Source organism: Leopardus geoffroyi, chromosome C1 (genome assembly GCF_018350155.1).
Source record: "Leopardus geoffroyi isolate Oge1 chromosome C1, O.geoffroyi_Oge1_pat1.0, whole genome shotgun sequence".
NCBI classification, from domain to species: Eukaryota; Metazoa; Chordata; class Mammalia; order Carnivora; family Felidae; genus Leopardus; species Leopardus geoffroyi.
The window spans coordinates 37,906,351-37,930,983 of NC_059328.1; the positions used below are offsets into that span (position 1 = coordinate 37,906,351).

The 24,633-nt window shown below is 57.0% G+C and overlaps 1 protein-coding gene across 3 annotated transcripts in view; it reads right to left on the reverse strand.

Moving 5' to 3' along the window:
- TRABD2B (TraB domain containing 2B) overlaps window positions 1-24,633 on the reverse strand; it is a 220,523-nt gene that overhangs the window by 6,569 nt on the left and 189,321 nt on the right. For 2 of the 3 annotated variants that reach the window (XR_006712277.1, XM_045477290.1), the window contains exons 5-6: window positions 10,771-10,861; window positions 7,420-7,689 (exon numbers count right to left, since the gene is read on the reverse strand). Coding sequence is in view for 2 of the 3 variants with exons in the window: in XM_045477290.1 (XP_045333246.1) it covers window positions 7,420-7,689; window positions 10,771-10,861 (361 nt within the window). In the remaining variant the exon portion in view is untranslated. The other variant, XM_045477291.1, reaches the window with a different exon arrangement.

Consider the following 24,633-nt stretch of genomic DNA (forward strand, 5'->3'; position numbering starts at 1 on the left):
AAAGAGGTGGGGCCCCAGGGGCAGTTGGGCCCACACCTGCTCTAGTGGAGCCCTGGCAGGGGAGGCAGAGAGAGGATCCAGCAAGTTCCATCACAGCACAGGGGTCCCATCCAGGGCAGGGCCAGGAAAGCCTCCGGGAGAAGGTGACAGCAGCCAGCTGTGAAGTCAGAGTCGAGCTTGCACGTGGCTAAGGGTGCTCCTGGAGGTCAGAGAAGTACTTACCCTGGCTGGCGGCAGCTCTGTGCCAGCGCTTTGCACACATTAACCTCTAATCCTCATGGCAACACTACGAGGCTGGTCCGATCTAATCCCTGCGTTACTTACGAAGAAACCGAGGCACGAAGAGGTTAAGTAGTGTGCTCCAGGACTCACAGCAAGGCTGGGATCTGAACTGGGCACACAGTAGGTGCCCCCCAGCACTTGATGCGCGGGCAGGAGGCTTGCCCCTCCCCGGGTGTCTGTGGTGCAGGCAGTCTCTCCCCTGCGTGACACGGCCCCCTTTCCAGAGCTTACTGCCCCTGCCCAGTACGCCGCTCACTTGCTGGGTGAGCAGGGAGCCCCCTGCCTTGCCGGGGCCTGCGCTTCCATGTGCTAGGACAGGGTCGCTGCATCATGTGAGCTCTGTAATCATCACCACCACGGTCCAGCCCCACTGCCATCCCGGCCGGACGTCTCTTACGCAGCCTGGCTCGGCCTCAGGGCTGGGGCCTCTGCTCTGGGAGCGGGCGTCCACATGCCCTCGGCCGAGGAGGAGGTCCTCGCTCCCCGGCCCGTCCTCCTTTTCCGCTCCTGGTCATGCTCCAGCCACAAGAACATGCCACATCCTCACACGAGGCTCTCCTCGACCTGGTGGCTACAGCCGCCACGTGTGTTCCTCAGTCTTTAGAAACTCCCAGAGCAGCGATCAGAAAAGGAGGGAACAAAAGTGTGTCATGTGCCCCACGCACAGAAGGAAGATGCTCCTGGATAGACGGTGTGCCTGTGGAACAGGAGAGGAGGGCAGACCAGGTGGCTCTGAATGTCCCTCATAACCCACAACATCTGGGGTGATGCCCACCCGTAGCAGCCTGCAGAGCCCCCAGACCTCGTGCCATCTGGTGCCGGCCGGCCTCGGCTTTCCGGGCTCTGCCGGCACACACCACCCTCTGCGGTTGCATCGATGGTCCCGCTGCCATTTCCGGTCCACCTTCGAAGGCCTGGCCCAGCGGCGCCCCCCCGTGGAGGCCCCGGGGAGAGTGAAGTTGCCCACCAAACCTCGCACGTGTCCCACTGATCCCGCTGTGTCACCCGCAGGTAACTACGTGTGCACGGGAGGCTTGAGCGGGCTTCCGGACGCGAGGCGCTCACAGCAGCGCCTGGCACGCAGTGGGCACCCACGTGGCGCTGGCCACCTTTGGCGCCGTTATTAGCATGCTTGTGTCTGCCTCTCCCACTACCAGCGTCTTCCCTTTGGGAAGCGCCTCCCCTGAGCCAGCAGACACTGTAATGCTGTACGCGTGTCATCTCATTATCCCCATTTCTAAGGTGAAGAGACAGCCTGAAGGGGATTAGGATACAGAGGTGCCTGGAGGGCACAGGAGCTCGCGTGCTGCCTCCTGCTGAGACCTGGAAAACCTGTGCGTGGAGGCCTGCCAGGGTGGGAGGCGAGGCCTCCCGTGGCCTCCAGCCATTACCTTAGCCCCCTCCCTCCTTTTCTCTTCTAATGCAAAGAAAACCTCTGCGTGCTACGCAAAGCTTCCGTGATGGTCCCTTCCTAGCGGCTGCCCCATCCTTTCGGCTTGAGCAGCCAGGAGGCTAGGAGGCCTGGCCTCAGGAGAGGAGGCTATGTGCCACTTGGGGTGCCTGGAACCGGGGGCCCAGGCTGGCCGCAGGCAGCCCCGCCCTCAGAGGGAAGGCCAAGTGGGAGTTATGAAAACCGTCTCGAAAGGCGCCCAAAGGCATTTGCTTTCACACTTTTAAAACCAAAGATGCACACTCCCCCTTGGAGCCTGAGTGGGGGTTTTATTGCTTGGAAGGAGTCCCAGGGAAACGGAGTTGGGGGGGGGGGTGCGGAAAGTCCCTCCAAATGCCCCCGCCTCCCGAGCCCACTCTGCTCACAAAGCTCAGTCCCCCAGTCCAGATCCCCCCACGCCCCCGGGCCCGTGCAGGGGAAGAGCGTCTCATGGCAAAGTGGCCTCGAAGCCAAAGCAAACACTCTGAGAGTGTTCCCAGGCTCCGCAGACGGCTGGCACCAAGGGGCCGAGTCTGCTCTGAGCCGACAGGGCCCCTCATGTGGGGAAGGGCCCCGCTGCTTGGGAGGAAGGCTGAAGCCCTGTTCTAGCTTGCCTTATGTCCCTGTGTGCCACGTGGCGTGGGGCAAGTCCTGTCCTCCAGGCCTCAGTTTCCCCATGTGTACAATGAAGGAGCAGGTACAGACCCACGGACGTTAAAATGTTTTCTAGTAGCAGAAGCTAGAAGTGAGATCTTAGGCAGAAGTTCAGGGTATAAAGCACAGAAAAGGAGGGCCGGTGCCTGCGATGGTGTCAGCTGTCTGCCCACTGAGGCCCCTCCAGAGGGCTACCTGGAGTAGGTGGCCAATCCGTGTACTTAGAGGGTCTTGAAGAGCCATCCGAGGCTGGGTTCTGGGGGTCTCAGAGGCTGTGGCTTTCTTTCCAATACTAGGGACTGCTGGCTGTGCCCTAGGCGACCTCCTCAGAGGCTTCCAGGCAGACAGTGTGGAGATGGGCCTTGGGTGAGGGGGACCCACCTGATAGCCTATCCTGCTGCCTGAGGGTGCAGCTCTCCCTGTGGTCCACCCAGAGGAGACCCCACGGCAACTCCAGTCTGGCCTCAGCCTCTCCGGGCCAAGCAGGTCGGAGACCTGAAGCGACAGGTCTGCCTGCTGCCTGATATCCCAATGTCCGAGGCCCATGCCAGCCTCCACGCCTTTGGCCTCATGGCCCCCTCTGCTGGGAATGCCCTTGTCCTCCCCACAGCCCTGGCGGACCAATCCCTTCGCAGGTGCAGGAAAACCGACTGGGGCTCCAGGGCTAATTCAGCCACAGCGTGTTAGGGAGCCGTCCCTGCCTGGCCACGACCTGAGACTTTTTCTGTTTTTGTCCCCACCAGCTCTCAACACGGGGCTGGGTAACCGGCACGTGGCCAGTGTGCTCCTGTCAAGCGGGGGAATGGGCAGCACCCACTTATGCTTGAAACCTAGGATGTGCGAAGGGCCCACGAGCAGCTCCTGTCGGGGAGGGAGGAGAGAGGGAGAGTGGCATCTTAGACCAGACTGAGAGTCCCACCAACAACTCTGAGGACAACTGTCACCAAGTGTCACCAGGGGTCTGGGGCCAGCTTACCATTCTATAAGCATCATCTTGTTTACTCTCTAATCCTCAAAGCAAGCACAAGGAAGGGCCGGGGTCTGAAGCCTGTTCTGCCTGAATTTGTCTGTGCTTTTATGCACGGAGCGGTCCTGCTTCCCATTTCTCATGGCGGAAGAGAATCCCCCGTGGGTGGGATTCCACCTCGAATCCCATAGCATTCCGGCCCCACACAGAGACACCACCACCCTGGAGCCCCCTGGGAGAAGGGCTGGCTTTGCTAAGAGAAAGTGCAGCCGGGGAACCTCAGGCAGGATGCCCCCCTGGGCGGACCAGAGAGGGGTCTTCCTCTTCCAGGGGGCCCTGGCCATCTGCTCAAAGCTCAGGGAAAGTGAGGCCCAGAAAGACAACAACACGCTCTGTGTGTGTGTGTGTCTCGTACCCCCTGCCCCTGCATGGTGCACCCACAGGACTCTGGGTCAATACTGATGCCCACCTGCACCTCGCTTCTGGCCATGCCCAACACTTCCCTGCACCCACCTCCTCATGACTGTCCTTCCATCCAGCACTCTGTCCCCTTGTTTATCCAGCCCTCTAACCCATCATATGCGCACATACCCCAGCCATGGGCTGGGGAGCAGCGGGGCTGCCATGACCATCATGGACCTAGTCAAGGCCCTCACTGCACAAAAAGAGAGACCGAGGGGACGCCTGGGTGGCTCCACTGGTTAAGCATCTGACTCTTGATTTCAGCTCACGGTTTGTGGGATGGAGTCCCGTGTAGGTTCCACGCTGACAGTGCAGAGCCTGCTTGGGATTCTTTCTCTCTCTCTGCCCCTCCCCACCCCACCCCCCAAAATAAATAAATAAATAAATAAATAAGTAAATAAATAAATATTTAAAAGAGATAGACTGAGGATTGTCACAAGTCTCATTTCTCAGTGGGGCAGTGTGTAGGCACACAGCCAGCATGGGAATGAACCCTGAACTGCTGTCCCCCCTCTTGGCCCTTAGATGTGGGGTTCCTGAGAGTTCTGTGCCCCTGCTGTACAGCCATCTGCAGACATGCACTTGGCCCCTTCCACAGGGTCCTCATTAATCACCCTGCCAGGGCTTCTGCTTCTCTAAACTTCCTCCTGTGTGTTTACGTCTTGGGTAATGAGGGGTGAGTGGAGGGGAGCTCATTCCAGGTGGTGGTCTGGCCAGCCTCTAGCCCCAGTTCTCTCCCTCCTTGTCTCAGGCATGCGGTCAACAAACCCTCACAAGGCCGCCGGTGGCCACAGAAGTCCAGCCCAGATCTGGTGCCTCTCGGCCTCCGGGTCTTGGGACACAAGTGAGGATTTGCAGCCTGTGTGACTGTGCTAAGACTGGGGCATGTGCAGGAACTGTGGGTTGTGGGGGAGGAGAGAAGGGACACTTCAGCCAGTGAGGATGGAGAAGATGTTTGCCAGGCAAGGGTGGGGCATTTGTGTGGCCATGGGCGAATGTGACCCTTAGCATTAGACAGACCTGGGTTGTGGGTTCTGACTTCACAGCTCACTTGCTGTGTGGGTTTTGGGCGTTACCTGACCTCATTGGGCCTCAGTTTCCTTGTTTGTCAAACAAAGCTTACTTCCAGGACTACTGACAAGACTGGGGACATGAGGGTTGTAAGAGCCTCGTGCCTCCCCCACCCAGAGAGAAAAGCAACGGCATAGGTGGGAGATGGGCTGGGCACGGCCGACTGAGGGGCAGCACACAGCTCAGTGAGGACAGGGCCCGCAGGAGAGGCAGCTGCAGGCTGGAGGGAGCCCATGCTCTGTGTCCAGGCTGGGCAGCGGAAAGCTCACTGGGCAGTGGCAGGCAGCACTGGAGAATCCCAGGCTGCTGGGGCAGTGCCCTTGGGCAGGGGCCCTGCTGCTGGGTCACGGGTGTAGCATGAGTTGGGAGAGGTGATGGATGGCACCAGCCAGATTTGGGGGCAAGAAAATGAGAGAATTCAGAATGGAATCACAGCTCCAAGGAGAATGGTTTTGCTAGAATGGCCACGAATGGGCTTTAGGTCCCCCTCGGAGAGCTGTCCTCTGTTCCCTCTCAGAGAGCTGGAAATTTGGAAAGCCTAGGAGGATGGGGTGAGTCCCCTGGGAGTGACAGAAGCTCAGGGCCTGCTTGCCTAAGAAGCATCGAAGAGCTCAAGCAGGGTGCCCTTCCGGGGAAACTTCCTTCTCCAACCCAACAAGATGGAAGAGAGTTATGCAGCCACAATTTACCTGTTAGGTGGGAGAAAGGGCTCCCTCTTGCCAAAGAAAAGCTATTTTCTTATCCTGAAACTGGGCTCTGTGTTTCAGAGCTACATGTTGTGAAAAGGAAACTGCTTGGAGTCGTTTGCCGAAATTTACCTTTCAGAAGTGGTTAGGGCTGGGGGGTCAGTCGCTGGAGCTGACAGCCAGCCTCCTGTCCCCTCCTGGGCTGGGCCTGCCACTGGCTGGGTCTCTCAGTCACCCCAGCAGGTTGTCGAGGGCCCGGAGTAACCCTCTGATTGGAGCTTTTTATGTGCTGCCAGCTCCAGCACCGGCCCTGCTCCTTCCTGGCAGCCTGTGAGTCCTCCCCAGCACAGAAGAAGTGGCCCTCTGACGTAACTCCACGCCCTTGCTCCTGGTTTGGAGGGGGCGCCCATGCTGGGCACACGAGCCAAACATGTCATGGCTAATCTAGCCATAGCAGTGCCTCTGCCTTCAGTGGGACAGGCTGGCCAGGGCTCTGCAGAAGTACATTTCCCAGTAACCCAAGTCAGACACTTTGAAACCAACGGCCCAAAGGAGCAGTGGCCTCCACTCTTACTTGCTGGAAGTCTTTTCAAAACAGTGCGCATCCAAAACTTTAAGACAGTGGACTGGACATGTCAACCTTTTGTCGATGACTCAGAGACCTGGCTGCAGGAGGACCGTGAAGTAGACAGTGCAGGAGGCAGCCCCCGATGGCTTATGTGACCTTGGACAAGCCCCCCGTCCCCAACCTGGCCTTGGTTCACCATCTGTAAATGCAGAACTGGGTCCACGTTCCCCAAAGCTGCTGCGAAGACTCTGCGGTGCACATTCAACCAAGTGCAGACTCAACGCTCAGCTTGCCAGCCCATGCCCTGCAGGTGCAGGTTTATGAGGTCTGCAGTGGGGCCTGGGCATTTGTTTGTTTATAAGTATCCCAGATGATTCTGGGCATTCTGGGGAAATCCTGGAGGATGATCTTGAGGGTTCAGGTGAGACTTGGAGTCTGCAAGGGCCCACTGCTGGGGTACGATGTCCAGGGCTGGGCTACCGCGGGGGGTAGGACTCTGACCTTCACTGATGGCCACTCCCTGGGACAGCCGGGGTGTTCTGGTGACACTGCTCATTACATATGGAGATTCCTACCCCAAAGCAGAATCTAGGGAGACTGCTCTATACTGAGTCTGTAGGTGGAAATTGGGAGACAGTATCCTGGTTCCATCAGGAGCTTTGGAAACAGACAGGCTGAGAAGGTGGCACAGGGGTGGCAGGAGAACACAGGCAGGGGACAGATACCTATCTGCAGAGCAGGATGATTTCTGCACCTGCCCATATTCGACATCATTTATCACAGATTCCCCTTCCCCTCCTGAGAGACAGCCCACGGCAGTAAGGCTGTCCGTGATCACCTGTCATCTCTTTCTGGCAGAGTGAGGCCCTCTGCAGCCTCCCTGCCAGGGTGTCGGCCACTAAGACCTTCCAGGCGCAGGGAGCTTATGACATTTCGATGTATCTTCTCCCAGTTTCACCTTCTGGCCCATGGGACAAATGGAGCTAAGGGGAAAGCAGGCTTTTGTCTACCGCACCTGAAGGAAGTTTCTATCTCCTTGCCTTTAAAATGCAGACAAGTGTGCTTGTTCTCATTTTGAGAATACAAATGAAAAATCCTATGTGAGCATGCTCTGTAAACCCTGACGGATGAACAGGAAGAGACTTTGTGAATCGGGGGGTGAGTCAAGTTATCCCAGAAGTTTCCACCCAAGCACCCACCTGGCTCACTTCCTCCGAGCAGGGCCCGGGATGAGAGGGTGCCCCGGGCTGACCCGGAGAGATGCGCGGCTCCTGACAGGCCTGCCCCTCCCCCCGCTCACCTGTCCTCGATGCGGACCCAGAGGTCATTGAACTGTCGCGGCCGCTGGTGTTTGTTCTGCCTCTTGTGCCACTTCTTCTGCCGCCCAAATTCCTCCAGCTGGCTGAGGCTGTCGGGGAGCAGGAGGTGTGGGGACAGGGCTGGGTCCTCCTCCTCAGGCGGGACGGTGGGGGTCGCCGAGGGTACTGCGGGGAGGGCGGCGGCTGGGGTCACCGGGGCCGGGCTTGCCGAGGTCCCCTCGGGTGGAGGTGCGGGGCTCCGGGCGGCAGGGCTGGAAAGGGGCAACAGCATGTGAGGTGCACGTGTGGGATTGTGTCAGTCACGTGCGACAGGGAGTGCAGCCCAGTGAGAAGGTTGTCACAGCAGGGGAAAGGCTGGGTGCCCCTGCTGGGCCCGGGGAGAGGAACCCAGGGAAACCACTGTCTCATGTCCAGAGATGGAGTTTTGACCCATTCTTTCTTTGATCGGCTCAATAAATGTCTCCTGGGCACCCGCCCTGCACCAGGCACCTTTCTAGAAATTGAGCAGAAGCGGTCACCAAATCACGTCCCTGTTCTCTTTGAGCTCACACTGAAGTGAGAGCTGGAAAATAAGGATGTCAGATGGTGGGAGCCGCTGGGGAGGGCAGGAGAGGGAGCTTGAAGGTGGAGGCTGCTAGGCTGGCGGGGGGCGCTTCTGGTCAGTGCAGGGTGACACCTGAGCCCAGGCTAGTAGGAGGTGAGGGAGTGAGCTGTGGGCAGGCCCCGGGGGCCTATCTCGTCTTCTTTGGGGTCTTTCATTCCACAGGCTCTGGCTGAGGGGCTTGGGGCAAGTGACCTGACTTCACCGTGCCTCATCTCCGTCTCTGCAGAATGGGGGCTCTACAGCCTGCGCGTCCGAGGGGCAGCATGAGGGTCTCCTAAGTTACCACAGGCAAAGCCTTGCGAACAGTGCCTGGCAAATAGTAAGCCGTGGAACTGTTTTAGTAGTTAACAGTATTAACTAAAAATTATAAAATATTAATGCGGTGGTTTGTATCATTCACACAACCAGCCATCTGTGCATTCAACAGCTATTCCCTGAGCATCTTTCTGGGGAGGCAGGACAGTGTTAAGCAGGTCAGAGCTCCAGCTAGAGGTGGACAGACGTGGGTTCACATGCCGGCTCTGCGGCTTACAGGCTGTGTGACCAAGGGCAGGTGACAAAGTCGTCTCAAGTGGCAGGCAGCCGTGAGATGGGAGGAGTCACAACACTTGCTTCGTAAGATCGTCACGAGGACAAATGAGATGAGGTCCTAACACAGTGCCTGGCACACAACAAGCCATTCTTTGATAGTGGCCTATAAGCACATGGACTTGGCTGTAGCAGGCACTAAAGCACTGATTAGGTGTGTGTGTGTGCGTGTGTGCGGAATTCACTTTCCATGCAGTGCTATATACACAGGTCTCTTAGCCTGGGAACAGCCTCTGCTCCTTTCCCTTTTATTTGTTCCTCTCTGGGGCCCAGATGGACTCCCTCGGGAGGACCTCAGACCCTGGCAGAAGGCTGGACGTGGTATCGGGAGTAGAAGGGCGAGGCGGCACCCGAGGCGGCGAGAAGCCTGTTCTCTTCTACCCCCGCACACACAATGGGGTGAGGGGCTTCTCTCTCCATGAGAGGGGAAGGCCATCAGCTCAGCCTGTCCGTCCCCAGCCCCCACAGCAAGCCCAGATTCCCAGGGCCCAGGAGATGCTGCAGCTGCTGGGGAGATAATTCAAAACAGGCGGACAAAAAGATGGGTCCAGGAAGCACCTGTGGCCGATGATGGCTTTTATTGTTGGGGCCTCCCCAGCATCCCAGCTCCTCGCCCCACCCGCAGGATTTCGGCGTGCGCTGGAGCCTGGGGCTGAGAGCCCTCGGAGCAGGGCTTGGCAGGGAGGCGGGAGAGGCGGGGGACCTTCCTCTGATGCCTGGGCTCTGAGATGAATAGGAGTCGAGGCAGCAGCGCCGGCCCGTTTGCCCGCCCCGCCTGGCCTGGAAAGACACAATGAGCTTCAAGGTGAAGTCCTTGGGCCTGTGAAGGGGAGCATGAGGAGTGCCTTGTCCCCAAGGCTGCCTTGGATGCCTCACTCCTCCAACACACCCCTGCCCTGGCCCAGGGCAGACCGGATTTGTGCCGCACTCAAATGTTCATCAGTCTCGTCCGGTTGACTCAGATGATCAAAAGAGGAAGGAGTCCAACGTGAGGGAGTTTTTAAGTTCCTCTAGAAGGGCCACGGAGACAGGGGAGAGCAGAGAGTGCTGGCCCAGAGCTAGGAGGCCGGAGGCTCAAAGCTCTGGGGGGCCCCAAGCCTCGTCTGTGCAGAGCAAGGAGGAAAGCCTTTGTTGTTCCGAGCACACCCACCCCCTCCGGCGCCCAGGGAGGGGACAGGGAGTAGTTAGGAGCTGAGGGAGGCTCTAGAGCCCGGCTGCAGTGACAGAAGCTGGGTGTCCCGCAAGTGACGTCACCTCTCTGGGCCTCAAGTTCCTCAATTTTAACATGGGGGTACTCCACGTTCTACCTCATAGAGCTCTTGTGAGGATTTAATGAGCTAAAAGTGCTTAGAGCCCGGTGTATAAAGATTCACTGTGACCATTCAAGCTTCTTTCTGACTCGAGTTCTCGTAACGCCAGAGACTGGGCCTGAAATCGCTCTGTGGTCGCCCTTGGGGGGCCAGCGAAGAAGGTTCCTGCGTAACAGTTGGAGGGCAGGCTACAGAGAAACACCCTCCTGCCCCGGAGCTGCCCAGAGTGTGCTGACACCCTGTCATGCCCGCCCTGGCACCGTGGACCACAAGTGGACCCAGCTGACCCCTGAGCACCTAGTCCCAGCCTAGGGTGGGGACAGGAACCCTTCTGAGGAAAAGGATGGCCACTAATGGCTATTTGAGTGGAGTAGGTGTGCCCTGGTGGGAAAGTCTGGGGTGGGAGGGCCCCCCAAGAGGTGTGGTTAGAAAAAGGTGAGGACCGGGTGTGGGCAGGGCTGGGCATCCCCAGTTCTCTAGGAGTCCCACAGAGTCCTTCCACCCCACCCACTCACCCGGCCCTAAATGCTGAGCAGCTCAGAACCTACCCCTCCTCCTGTTCCCACTGCCCCATCCCTCAACCTCACCTCCCCCAGGTTGCCGAGATTGCACACCAGCTTCCTTCTCGGTCCCCCCACCTCCAGCCCGGCCCCTCCACGCTTGGCTGCCTGGTGAAGGCCGGTCCCTGCAAGGCTTCTTCACAGCTTGCCCCGTAGGCCCGAGCAGAAAGGCTGGGTGCAGGCTGGCCACACAGCACGGGGTCGGGCACGGTTCATGGATGGTGGCAGCAGGCCAGCCGGGCGCGTGCCCCCGATGCCTCAGCTGCTTACCTGTGGATGGTCTGCCCTGCGGGCGTGTGCTCCACCTCCAGCCCCGCCTGCCGGAGGACGTCAATGACTGTGTTGTTTCCCAGAAAATGACCTGGAACACAAGGGACAGAGTGGGCTCAGCCACCTGCCGAGTGGCAGCAACCGGGACAGCCTCAGGCCAGGGGCCTACACCAAGGGCAGTGCAGTGTAGCTGGAAGTTGTGCTGGAGCCACCCTGCCTGGGTCCAAATCCTGGCTCTGCTGCCTACCAGTGGTACCTCCCCAGGCCCAGTTTCTGTGCCCCATTCCCAGCTGTAAAGTGGGAATGATGGTGATAGCGGCCTCCAGGGTTGTTGCGAGGCCCACGGGAAGAGTGGCTGGCACAGTAGCAAAGGTTCATAAGTGTTTCACGTTGCACCGTGCCATTAAGCTGACCCCAGCCCCAGGCTGTAACAACACCCACAGCACAGTCTTTGTGCAGAGGACCCATGCCCTGGCTGCGGTCACCGCAAGTTTTATACCAGCAAAATAAAATGAATTAAGCCTGTGTCAGCCTACAGTGGTCGTGTAAGGCCCAGCTCTGAGAAAACCTCCTCCAGGAAGCCCTCAAGCCTTCAACAGGTCTGTGGCTCATCTTTGTGAGTTCCACCAGCAACTTGAGGTGCCCTTCCTTAGCACGGGGGTGGGTTCTGCATATTCATGACTGTCTCCTCACCAGGCTCCACTGTTCTGTCAGTGTCGGCTGGACCCGGGCTTTCGTGGATTCATTTGTTCACCTCTGATCCAACATTTAAAGACCACATATTTCAACCCAGGCCCTGGGGTGACCCCAGAAGACTCACAAGGTGTAAGATGCTGGGGAAGGAGAGAGCAGCAAATGGTTGCAATGGTTACAGGGTCCAGCGGACAGCGGCAGTGGCACAGAAAAGGTCCAAACAGAGAGCGGAACACCACAGAGGTGGTCCTGCTGTGTGTGTGTGTGTTGGGGGGCAGGAGAGACGGGGGTCTTCATCTCACACAACCCACGAATCATTCATTCAACTAAAGTTTATGGTGCATTTGCTCTGTGACCAGCCTTGTGCTGATCGCTCAGAATGCAGAGACCCACAGCCCCAGATGAGCCCAGAAATGGCTCTACTGCAGCCGGACGTGGGCGTGAGGTCTAGGGACACAGTGAAGGCTCTCCTTGGCTCTGGTTAGGAAGAGTCCTCGGGAGGCCGAGTGAGTGGAGGCGCTAACTGCTGGGAGTCGGCACGCTGGCAAGCCCCTCCTCCTCCCCGGGCCTCAGTCTCCCCACCTGTTCAATCTGGGCAGAGTGGCAGTGGCCCCTTGTGGCCTCCTAGCCCGTGTGCCTGCCCTGCAGCCCCACTCACGTGGGCAGCACACTCTCCTCCACTCCCCATTCGCCCCAGAACCTGGGGAGAGATCCCTGTACCATTACTCTAATCTCCTGTGACAGGTGGTGACAGGTAGGGAGCCAGAAGGTCAGCATGTTGACAGCCCCAGGGAGGTCTGAGGAGAACAGACAGTGGACAAGCTGCGCGGGAACGGAGAGGCTCCAGCATGGAGGAAGCGAGGCTGGGACCGCAGAGCGGGTGGACAGAGGGCAGAGCCTGCAGCGCTCTGCCGGACGGCCCTGCACACCTCTGGGCCGCCTTCATGTCCCTCACTGGCCTGCCACGGTGCCTGGAATCCACCTTGGGATCACCGCAAAAGACTACCGGTCTGGGAGTGACAGACCTGGGTTCCAGTCCAGGACCCATCATGCTCACTCTGAGACCTCGGGCAAATCCATTATGCTCGAATGCTCCCTATGTCTCTGTGTACATGGGAGGGATCCGCCGGCCCCCCCGCTCTCAGACTATGGAGAAGGCTTTTGTTTGACTTCGGAGACCCCTCCCTTCTTCCCTCTCTCCCTCCTGTTCTTTACCTGCTCAGTTCATTAATCTGACAAACACTGAGCGAGTGCATATCTAGTGCTAGCCAGTGGTGAACAGACGGGGACCTGTTCCAGCCACTCCGTCTCGAGAATCAAGGTCTTTTGATCTGGGTTAAGTACTAGGCAGAGGGAAGCACAACCTCAAGTCAGGGAAGACTTCCTGGAGGAGGTACTGCTAGCAGAAGGGTGGGATAAGAATTAGCCAGGTGAGGGGCACCTGGGTGGCTCAATCGGTTGACTTTGGCTCAGGTCATGATCTCACGGTCCGTGAGTTCGAGCCTCGCGTCGGGCTCTGTGCTGACAGCTCGGAGCCTGGAGCTGCTTCAGATTCTGTCACTCCCTCTGTCTCTGCCCTGCCCCACTCACACTGTCTTTCTCTCTCTCTCTAAAATAAGTAAACATAAAAAAAAAAAAAAGATAATTAGCCAGGTGAGGATGAGAATCGGGCACAGGCTGGGGGGCTGTTACAGCCAGGGGGAACAGCATGTGTGAGGCTAGGGGATAAGTGAGGCTCATTTGGAAAGCTGGCTATAGAAGTCACACAGACAACACAGGCATGAATAGCCCCTCCCAGGGCTCCGGCCTTGACCCAGTCCTGTCGAGGACAGAGACCCAAGCTCCTGTCACGTTTGTGAATCTCCTGAGCAAGTGGGCTTCCCTGCCCCCAGCTTCAGTCTTCCTGTGTGTCAAATCGGCATTCATCCGTTTGGTGGGGCTGTAAGGTCCCAATGAGGCAGGAGGAGCGAATGCCCTTTGGAAAAGCCCAGCGTGCACTCCGGAGTGACGAGCTAAGCCAGTCCCCGGTGGGGCCACAGAGTCATCCTCACCCGTGCCTGCCCCCAGAGTGTGACGGAGCTGGAAGGGGGCCTGGGCACGGTGGCCTTTGGCACAAGGGTGGCAGGAACCCCTGCCAGCGGTTCTTGGAACTCACTGCTGGCAGCAGAGGCGATTCCTTCCCCACTTCCACGGAGACCCTTTGAAGGCCAGGGCCTCCAGGCCCAGCAGCAGTCCGCTGGAGGATTTCAGGAGCCACCAGGGGAAGCACGACGGCGGCATGGGAGCAGCACTGAGTATTTACTGAGGCCGTGTGGCCACTCTGAAAGGAACGTTCCTGGAGTGGGCAGAGGGGGTGCTTGAAGGCCCCGAGACTTACAGAACTGTGGCTGGATCCCCAGCACCGCCTGACAGCGTTTCAGTGTCCAGTCAGCGCCCTGTCCGTCCCCTCAACCTCAGCGGTGCTAGCCCTTACTGTGCCACTTAAGACCTTGAGCAGAAGACTTCAGACACTTTGAGAAGTTGGAAGCAATCAGCCATGAGGTTTTTCAAATTCCATCTTTCTTTCTCCAAGCCACGCCCACCTTCACTTCCGTCCCTGCAGGGCAAGGAGACGGTGTCCGTCCCCCTCCTGGACGTGGCTCCCTGCACGGCGCCAGGACGCACCCTCCCCATGCAGCCTGCGCCCCAGGACTGCGGGCACAAGCCATCGGTTCCCAAGCCCGGGTCCCACCATGGTCCCCACCCCACCCTCTCTGGGCCTAGTTTCACAGGACCCCACGATGACACCGCACTATCCTGCTTCTCTCCGTAGCCCTACCACTGCCCTGTGCCCACCTTCTTGGTGGGTTCCTCTTTCTCCTGCCCAGTAAGTGTGGGGGCCCCATCGCCTTCTTCTCACGCACAATCTGTGGACAAACCACGCACCCATATGGTTGCAATTACCATACAACACAGACCACTCTGCAACTACTGCCCTAGCCCAGGCCCGTCTGACGGGCAGCCTGCACGTCTCCACCTGACATCCGCCAGAGCCTACAAAATCCAACTCACCCTCCCCTCCTGGGATGCGTCTCAGCTGAGCTCTGTTATCCAAGTTGGATGGGCTGTGTCCCGACTCTTCGTCTCCCTCCTCATCCAGTCACTGGAGTGGCCCTGATCTTTCCTCCTAACCATGCTTGACCAGCCCAGGTCACCAGCAGCTTCTGCCCGGAACCACTGCAGACACAGTCTTCCTTGTTACCTCACTGCAGCTGGAATGATCTTCCCATACCCCAGAGCCGCCCCTGTCAGAATGCGCTCCCAGCAAGCCACTTGGGAGACTGTGAGTTTTTTGAGGGCAGGAGCCATGCCTGATTCATCCTCGACCCCAGCGCTAAGCCCAAGTCTGGCACACAGTGGCGGCTTGGCGAATGTTTGCTGAATGAATGAATGACAAAACCTGTTACTCCACATCCTTGCCGTGATCTCATTCTATCCCCAGAAGACTTGAGCTCACAGATCCCCTCCCCTTGTCGCCACCGCCCGGCCTCTTGGTGATGCTCCTGCAGATTCCGCCAATCCCAGGAGCTTGGGCCTTGCACCAGCCTGAGTCAGGGCCCAGTGCCTGCTGTCCCCAGACGCTGGCAGATGGGGCTTAGGCTTGCCTCCAAGGTCACAAATCCTGAAAAAGTCACCACACCCATCCTGGAACCTGGAGGGAAGGTGTGGAAAGTTTCCAAAGGGGCCCCAAAGCACTGGGGCTTAGCCTGCGTGCCTTGCCCAGGCTCCTGGGGTCTCCTGGCCACTGCTCAGCAGCGACTTCCAGCACTGACGGCTGTTTTCTGGCCAGCTCTCTGCAGGAAGGCACGTTCCATTTCATCTGCAGAGGCTACATGGGTGAGGAGAGGAGGAAAGAGAGGGAGGACAGTGAGGGGGTAGGGCACACAGAGCCACAAAGACAGAGAGTAGGGGAGAAGAGGCTACAGAGGCCGAGAGAGAAGAGAGACACCCTCAGGGAGAGACAGAGAGAGGAAAAGAGCACCAGGACACAAGGAAACAGAGGGGACAGACAGTTGAGAGCGGGGAGAGAGGGGCTGGGAGATAGGCTGTAAGAGACACAGAGACATCAGGAGGGAGAGAAAAAAGGAGAGACACTGAGACAGAAAGCAAGAGATAGAAGAAGACAAAGACAAGGGCAGAGATACAAAGAGACAGAGATAGAGGAGAGAAAGAAAGGGGAAAGAAGAGAAAAAGAACCCAGACATGAAAACAAGGGGCATGCATGGTAGAGGAGAGACTGATCTGAGGATATCATGGAAGACTTCCTGGAGGAGGAATTCATGTAGCCAGGACTCCCAGGATGAGTGGGATCGAGGAGACATACATGGAGTGGGGAGGGGGCAGGCCAGGGCTAGAGGAGGTGGGGCTGGTGTGGTGATTATCTCTCTAAGCCCACAAGCGAGGGTGCCACTTGAGGGACATTCATAAGCAAACGGGGAAGGTGTCCCGCTCTTCATGGGCACAGCCCCATGACGTTTTAGTGCAGAGAAAAGGCTCCCCTTCTTCCAGGTGTAAGCAGGCCTGTGCCAGGGCACAAGGCTCAGCAAACAGAGCACAGGCTGGATCTAGCCTTTACCCACTGCTGGCCACAGCCTGACAGCCCCCATTTACCAAGAACCAAGAGCCAAGAACCCTGATCTGGGGGTAGGACAGAAAACGTGGCTCAACAGCCCAACTGGCTATGTGACCTCAGGTAGTGTCCTTCCCCTCTCTGTGCCTCAGTTGCCCTACATGGTCCTCTGGGTCTTCCCACCTCTACGATTCCATCATTGGATAACCTGAACACAAAGTCCTACTGAGTGAGTCTCCTGGGTACACGGTGCTTCTCCCGTGTCATCTCACTTCATCCTTTTGGGAACCTGTCGAGGTACCCCCACAGTTTCCAGACAAGGACGGGAGAGCTCAGAGAGAGGAAAGGACTCGCCCCAGGTCACACAGCTGGTAAAAGGCCAAGCTCACTTCCATCCGGAGATGTCATAGCTCACGGCACGCTCTCATACATTCGCTCCGAAGCATTAGCATCGCAAGGGATCCTGAGGTCACATTAGGGGGCAGGGAGCTGTCAACCACGTGTGGCCTCTCCAGGGTTCACCAGATCGGAGGGCAAGGTGTGAGCACTTAGCAAGAAGAATACACCAATTAACAAGGTGATTTCGAGACGATGTTGGGGGGTCGGGCGGAGGGGAGAACCAGATGTTCCCCCAAAGGTTCCGAAGTAACACGGGCTCCCCTCCACCAGTACACATGTTTTCTCTCCAGTGAGCTCACTGGGTTTCCAGCATTTTCCTCCTGGAGGAGGGATCCCAAGCTCGTATTTATGTTCTGTCTGAAATTAATGCAAGGGAAACTTTCAAATGCTAATCTATCTTCCAGGATTAGCTGGCCGGATGTCAAGTGACCGAGGTGTTTGTTTTCCCGAGGAAGTGTGACAGGAGGGCTGCATGGAGGGACTTTGGGATGCATGGACACAGGGGGTACCACGGGGCTTCTGATCTCCCAAGGAAGGTCTGCCTGGGAAACTGGCGGAGCTGGGTCCTTTTTCTCCTGTTTCACCAGCCAGCCCAGGGCAGGGCGGGGGCATTTTCTGTTCAGTAAGGGCCAGGATGACGCCTCCCCTGCACCCAGTCTTGTGCCAGGAGCTGAGACACATGGTCCCCACCCCGGAGGAGGTCACAGTGCAGGGAGGGGAGGGAGAACAGGCAGGCAAACCCTTACAGGGCAGTGAGAGCCCAGCAGCGAGGGAGGGCCACCAGGGGCTATGGGGCTGAAAAGGAAGGGCTTTCACGACAGAGGACATAGCACATGCGCAGGTACAAAGGGAAAAAGGGTGTGGGTGTGCAGGCCACCACCAGTGATTCCGGGTGTTGGAATATAAAGTGAAAGGGGAGGTGGGCGATGGTGAGGGTCGGAGCAGCAGGACAAGACTAAGGGGGCGGGTTTCAGCTGGGCCCGAAGAACACTTTCCCAGGCAACTGTCCAGTTCTGTAAGGGAGCGAGTGTTCCATCCCTGGAGGTGTGTAAGCAGAGAGGCAATGAGTGCTTGTCAGGCTTGCACAGAGGGGATTCAGACACCCTCCAGGGAACTGAGAGTGTCTGGGTGGAACCCGATCCTGCCCCCTTTGCCATCTGCTCCTCTCTGGAGGTTGCCAGAACCCAGGATGTTAGCCACAAAGAGCCCTGAGCCTTCAGCTGGTCAGCTCAGCTCTGCTGTTAAATAATGGGAGGATAGATACAAATACCAAGAAAGGCACCCCCGCCTGCCATTTCTCTAAAAGTCAGACTGAATTAGACTCTTTGATTCATAGTCTCACCCGACCTTACTAGGATCCTTCTGAGGCCACCAGAACCTGCCCAGTGTCATACAGACAGAAAGCGGCAGAGCCGGGGTTTGCCTAAGCCTGTCCATGGCTTGGAGCGTGTCTGTTTATTTATTTATTTATTTATTTATTTATTTTTCCAACGTTTATTTATTTTTGGGACAGAGAGAGACAGAGCATGAACGGGGGAGGGGCAGAGAGAGAGGGAAACACAGAATCGGAAACAGGCTCCAGGCTCTGAGCCATCAGCCCAGAGCCCGACGCGGGGCTCGAACTCACGGACCGCGAGATCGTGACCTGGCTGAAGTCGGACGCTTAACCGACTGCGCCACCCAGGCGCCCCGGAGCGTGTCTGTTTAAAGGGCGCTTTGTGGAGGCAGCTGATGAGGCCGGGGCTCCCGGGGCACGGGCAGGCTCCCTCTGGGGTTGGAGCTGCTTCTGGGCCTCTGACACCTGTCTGACAGTTGCCCAGTTTGGGGGTCCCCTTCAGGACGTCCCCCAGTTGTGTACTTCTCTTAGAAGCATGCACTCCCACCCGCCACCAGGCCCATGCCTGCAAGCCAATCCTCTTGGTTCTTTTAAAAGCTCCAGGGTTTGAGCCTTTTCATTCTCTTTGGACCAGATCCTCTTTCAATTAATATTGTTTAGAGGTGAGGAAGCCTGGTGCCTGTACCCCACCCCATCAGTGAGGGCATAAGTCCTGGGGGTTTAGGTCAATCTGCACCTTGAGGGGCCTGGAACCGGCAGCTCCTCCTCTGCAAGCCCTTGCTGGGACCTCTTGGCATGTCCCAGGCCTTGGGAACCCTGAGATGGGTCAGACATGGAGGCCTTTCCTCCTGGGATCTGACACGGCCTTAGCCCCAAGCAGTGGCTGTGCAGTGGTTCAAGGTCACCAAGAGGCGCTGGGGGAGAGCCCCAGAGACAGAGCCTGCAACGGGTTCTGTGACTGCAGGGGTGGTGCCCGGCCCAGGGCTCGCTATGGCCAAGGTAACTCTACAACATCCAGAGGCTCCTTTCCCGGAGTTACAGCACCCGGGACCCCAGGAGAACTTCCCGTTGGCCAAGCTGCTCCTGAGCCTCACTGTTGCTTGGAGCTGAAGCTGGATCTGGAGGTCTCTGTGTGGTGTCCAATCTGGGTCCTCAGAGGCTCAGAGGCTACTTCTGCCTCCCCCTGCCACCCCCTCCCCCCCATCCCCATGATGGCCCTGCTATCTCCTGCGGGGAGTCCTGTCCCTGGGGGACTGTGGGCCTCGAGGGGCCAGGAGTCAAGTCATAATAACAAGAGGTCACATTATCCAGTGACGGCGCTGCCCCAGGTACTGGCCAGTACAAGTGCAAGCGCACCAACTCTCAGGCTCAATTTAGAGAGGAGGAATCTGACATCAGAGAAGTGAAGTACCTGGTCTGCCCAGGCGACTTCCTCTACAGAGAAGCACTAGCTTCCTAATTTAGGCAGGCTGGCTCTGAAGCCCACGCTCTTTATCTAGGCCATTTCACCTCCTGCCTTCCCCACACGGCCCGGCAAGAGTGCCGAGCCCGTGGCTGATGTTCCGTAGACCCTGGCTCACCGACAGGTCCAGCCTGGGACACAGGTCCTCCAGTCTCCTCTCTCCCCCATTCCAGAGGGCAGGGTTGGCTCCGGTTAGGGACAGGCTAGCAGATGGGATGTTCCTCTGGCTGGCTGGCTTCTCTGGGCTGAAACATGAAGGGTGACTCTGGCCAAGGATCACAGCCCCGAGGAGGCGTGCCAGCTGCCAGATGTGCACATGGTGGGGAGGAGGGCCCTTTGAAGCACCGTTGGAAATTCTGAAACACTTCCGGATGCTGTGGCCTCGTGTTCCAGCGAGGGGAATGTGGCAGGCCGTGGGCGTGCCCCTGGGAGAGGAGAAAGTGGCTGGGCGTGTGCTGCCTGTTCGTTGCATCCTGTGTTTTTAAGGTTTAAAAGGCCCTACACGGGACATGGCTGCTCTCCTATGCTCCGCCACGAGCTCCGAGGAGCTTCTGTTCCTGAGGCTATCGTGTGGAGGACCCGGGTGGGAGGGAGGTGGGTGTGGGTATTGTCCTGACGACTATGGGGATGATGAGGAGCTGGAAGGCAGCTGGACCTGCAGCGGGAAAGTTTTAACTGGTTCCTACCTCCTCCAGGAAGCCTTCTCTGACTTACCTTCCCTTCTAGACTGGGAGATGACAGAGTGCTCAGCACAAGCAGGCCTGTGATAAGGAAATCATGCAGGGCTGTGAGAGCCCAGCTCCGAGGTCGTGGAAAGCCCAGGCAGAAGAGGAAAAGGGCACTCTCAGCAGAGCAGAGGGCCCAAGCAGCAGCTGGAGTTTTCATTTTGAGGGGAGGAGACTGGCCATCAGTAAGAATGACCTATCAACGTGACCAACATTTCACTCCGCTTCTGTTTCTCTCACTTCCCGTCTGCACCTCGACTTACCCATCGGCCAAACGGAATAATAAATACCACCCTGTCTCCCTCCAAGAGGAATTGAGGACATAGAGGTCATATGATCCTTCAGGCAGAATCGTACCACCCTGCAGACAGCTATTGCTGCTGTTAGTAATAAAAAAGATGTTACTGGTGTTTGGTGCGTTGGGATCCCATTCCTTCTCTCAGGCCCGGGGCTTCACCACCAATCGGCTTCTGTGTCCCGACCCCCCGGGTGTGTTTCTGAGTACGGGCCTGAGGGCTGGGGTGAGAAAGGCTGAGCGGCCCGGAGGCCGGGCGAGCTGGGTGTGCGGGCACTGGGGCAGCAGCTACCACATCTGTCTTCACTGCTCACACAGCCCGCCCAAGAACTCTTCCAATCTCGCTTTGTGCCTGGACCTCTGCTTCCCGTGGGTGTAGCGGCAGCCGCCCTACAGGGAGGGATCTCCAGGTGCCGGAAGGCTCTTTGCTCCAAAACCCTCCCAAGGGATCCAAGAGTGCCTGAAGCAAATCAAAGCAAAATGTGGGGTTCTTAGGGCCACCAACCTTCCAACAACAGGATCAAAGGGCTTGGAATGTCAGAAGGTAGGACCATACTCAGATCAGAGCACTTCAGGATTCTGGAATGTATGGGTTACCACCGGCTCTAGGGTTTTCAGTGAATGGGCCCTAGTGGTTATCCAGTCCGCCTTTGAGTCTGGCTTGTACTCCAACCCGGCTCTGCCCGCTCCTCCATTACTTATTCTATCCCAGATTCCAGGTTAGCCAATAAGTAAACATCTCAAGAAGGCCCAGTTTCCCGGAGCTAGGGACAAAATGGTCATTTTCTTTTAGTGCCCGGGACTGAGACCTCCCTATCCCTCTGAGGCTTGGGGGACTAATGGAATGACTAAACATAATGAACTTGATTCTGGCTGATTTGGTCCACTATGTCTTTGCAGAACATCCCCTAGCTGGTGGTGATTCCGAGGAGGTAAGGACCCTGCCCTGGAGTGGTTCACATACCCTGGGATGCCCATGAAGCAGTGGGTACTGGGATAAAGTCAGGAGAAGGCCTGGGGGACGGCACTGACATTTACACTTCAGCGTTGCTGTAGAAAACCTTGCAACCCATGACTAGAGACCACTGTGGGTTCGTGGGTTCGTGGGCCCTCAAATGCCAGCCAGCAGTCTGTGTTCCAGGCAGTCAGAACAGATGTAAGGCAGGCATGTGCCCGACTCCTGGTCAGGCACACATCACTAATCAATCGCGACCTCTTCTCTGCTGAGCCCCGATTCAGTTTTATCACCCCTTACACCATCACACTCCGGGCAGCCATGACCAATCAATCAATGCCAGCTGTCCCAGGAGATGAAAGCTATTTGACTCCCTGTCCATGCCAGTTCTTATGGCCAGTCTTGCTTGCGTTCATGTCAAACGTTCTTTCCGGAAACCAAGAACCTTCCACTTTCCTCTTCTTTCTCTGCAGATGCCTGCACCTGCTACCTTACAGAGCGGAGCTCTGATGAGAAAGCCATCAGGTTACTTTTCCACTAGCAAATGACTCATCTGCCAGCCTCCTCCCTCCTTCCAGTACAGGTAAGGAAGTGCTCTTCTCTACCCAGGCCAGACCCTCTACCTGAGCTCTGCCCCCACCCTTCCTGCCTTCTTGCAAGACTGGGCTAGTAATATTCCCCACTGAGCAGCCTCACCCCTCCTGTGTCTTTCTTTCCATCATGTTTCAGGCATGCTCAATTCTCTCCCATGGTAAGAACAGCTGGGTGGGTAAGGCCAACAATACAGCTACAAATTTTTATTTTGCCAAGGAAGGGCTCTGAAAGGTCCCTTTGCCTTACATCATTATCATTTTTTTTTTTTTAAAGCGAAAGATGTTTAACTTCAAACATGGTAGAAAGGAGATAATTTCAGAGTATTAGATAAGCCTGTAAACTGAATAAATTTAGTTAATAAAAACTCACCACCTAGTACCTATTTTATAAGTTGTTTATAGAGCAGAAGAAATCCAAGAATCTGCACAAGATCTTTGGGGACCCTTCAGCTTGTCCTTGAGGCTGGTAGTCAGGAATAGGACCTTCCCTCCCCCTGGACACTCCTCTCCATGGCAGTGGCCTGGGCCATCCCAGAATGTCTGGGTTTGCACACTGGCCACAACCACCTCCTGGAGGACAGGGCTTCTGTCTGATATCACCCCCAGATGTCCCCCAGGCCTGGTCAGAATTGTCACACATGTTCACACCCCACCTGCCCCTGAGCCCACCAAGTAACCTCCAGAAGAGGTCAGATCGTGGCTCGCTACAGAAACAACACTAAGGAGAGTACTCTTCTGTGGGATGCGCCACCTAAAACGATACCCTTCCCACAAACCCATCAACATTTCAGGAATTCTAGAGCAAGGGCACCATGTATAGAGGAAACGGCTAGGACTAGGGACCCTAGAAACCAGGATTCCAGTTGAACATCTGCCTGCATGGCCTTGAGGAAGCCACTCTTCCTCTCTGGGATTTAGTTTTCATCTGCAAAATGAGTATAATAAAACCCATCTCGTGGTGTTATTGTGAAGGTCAAAGGTAACATAGGCTAAGAGCCTGGAGTGGTGGTTGGCACATAGGAGGAGTTTTTATTATAAGGATCTCTCCACTATGGCAGAGAATTTTAATCCTGTGATCTAAAATGAACATATTTAGCACAACCTCATGAAGCAGGTGTATTATGCCCATTTTGCAGATGAGAGACTGAGGCCCTTGGAGGTGAAATGGCTTTCCCAGCATCTCTTAGCTGACGGTGGTAGAGCCACACTCCATGCACAAGCATCCTGACACCAAAGCTCTTACTCTTTGTACTGAATCTCTCTGTAGAACAGAACAGAGGAGGGGTAGCCAGACTGCTATCAGCACTGGAAATCCCCGTCTGTACCTGTGGGCTTTCGGGAAGGGAATCTGGAGCAGAGGTGGGCTGAGGAAGGGTCTGGATGGGCACGGGGGTGGGGGGGGGTGGGGCAGGCAGGTGGAGGCTCTCTTGTGTGCCTTAGCTTACTCCTCTGGAGCCACGGAGCCTGAGGCTGGCCTAGAATGGCAGACCCCAGCAGGGGCCTGGCTCAGACACCAGGCAAGCCCCAGCCAGGGCAGGGGGAGGGGTGGGGCGAGGCAGAGGTGTTTATCATTATGTTTCTGTTTTCTAAGGTATTTCCTAGAGACACCCACTGAGCCTGGAACTGAGAGACCTTTGCGTGAGCAGACACATCTGGGGGACGGCTGGGAATATTTCCAGTGGCATAGGTCCTCCCTCCCTCCCATGGCCTTGGGGACCCTGGGTCTTCTTTGAGGACCAGACAGAGGATGGTCTGGTGAAGAGTCAGTGCCCGATGGTCTAGGAAGGGCTGAGATGCGACTGCAGAGGCCTGCAGACAGAGGCGTGTAGAGGGGAGTGGGGGTATCTGCAGGTTGCACACTGCCCAAGAGTGCCGGTCTTGGCGCTGCACACAACTCTTCAGCTGCCACAGGACGTGGGACTTGGGAGTCACGTGGCCATAAGAATGCAGAGGGAGGCATGGACTTTTCTCGCTCTGGGTTGTGCGTGGACATATTCCATGACAATAGAGTGGTCGTCACAGGTCTATACAGCTGGCTCCCTGACTGCACATGAGAACAGAGTTCCTGGATCATAGCTCCTGGGCCTGGGGTCCAGCCCTGCCTCTCTCCCTGACTTGCCATGAACTTGACCCGTATCTTGACCTATAGGGACCTCAGTCTATCCAGAGCTCAGATGAGGTGGACAGGCTTGAGCCTGGAGGCTGCATCCAGCTTTGAAATTCTCAGGTCGAGGGTGGATGTGCAGTGCGGGGGAGAACATTTGTTTTAGGAGTGGCCGAGCCTCCAGTGCAGCCGCCAGCAAGGTCCGCACATGGCTCTGGGCTTGTTGTTATTGGATAGCAGGTCCCCGAGAGCTGAGGTGGGGCTCACGTTGCCCTGACGTTCCTGCTGCCCTGTCCACCAGGCCCAGAGGAGACCAGGAAGGGAGGATCTGGCCAACATTCCCACACTTGTTCGTTCCTTCCCTCATTCTTTCTTCCATACACTCATGACACCTATTACGTTACTACAAACACAGGATGATTATGTGGTGTGTGCCCTCCCGGAGCTCAAGGCAGGGTGCGTGGGAGACAAGAGCCAGCAGCAGCCACCGGCTATGCTGTGGGGAGCAGCCTGGAGGCGGCAAAGGCCGAGCTGGAGTGAGGAGGCTAGAGCTGATGGAGGCTCGGACTGGGACAGTGGTGATGGGGACGGATGGAGCAGACGGACAGGAGTCGTTTCGGTGGTCTGTCAACAGGACTGACCGGGGACCAGCTGGATCTCAGACATGGGCAAGAAGCTAGAGGAGGGCATGG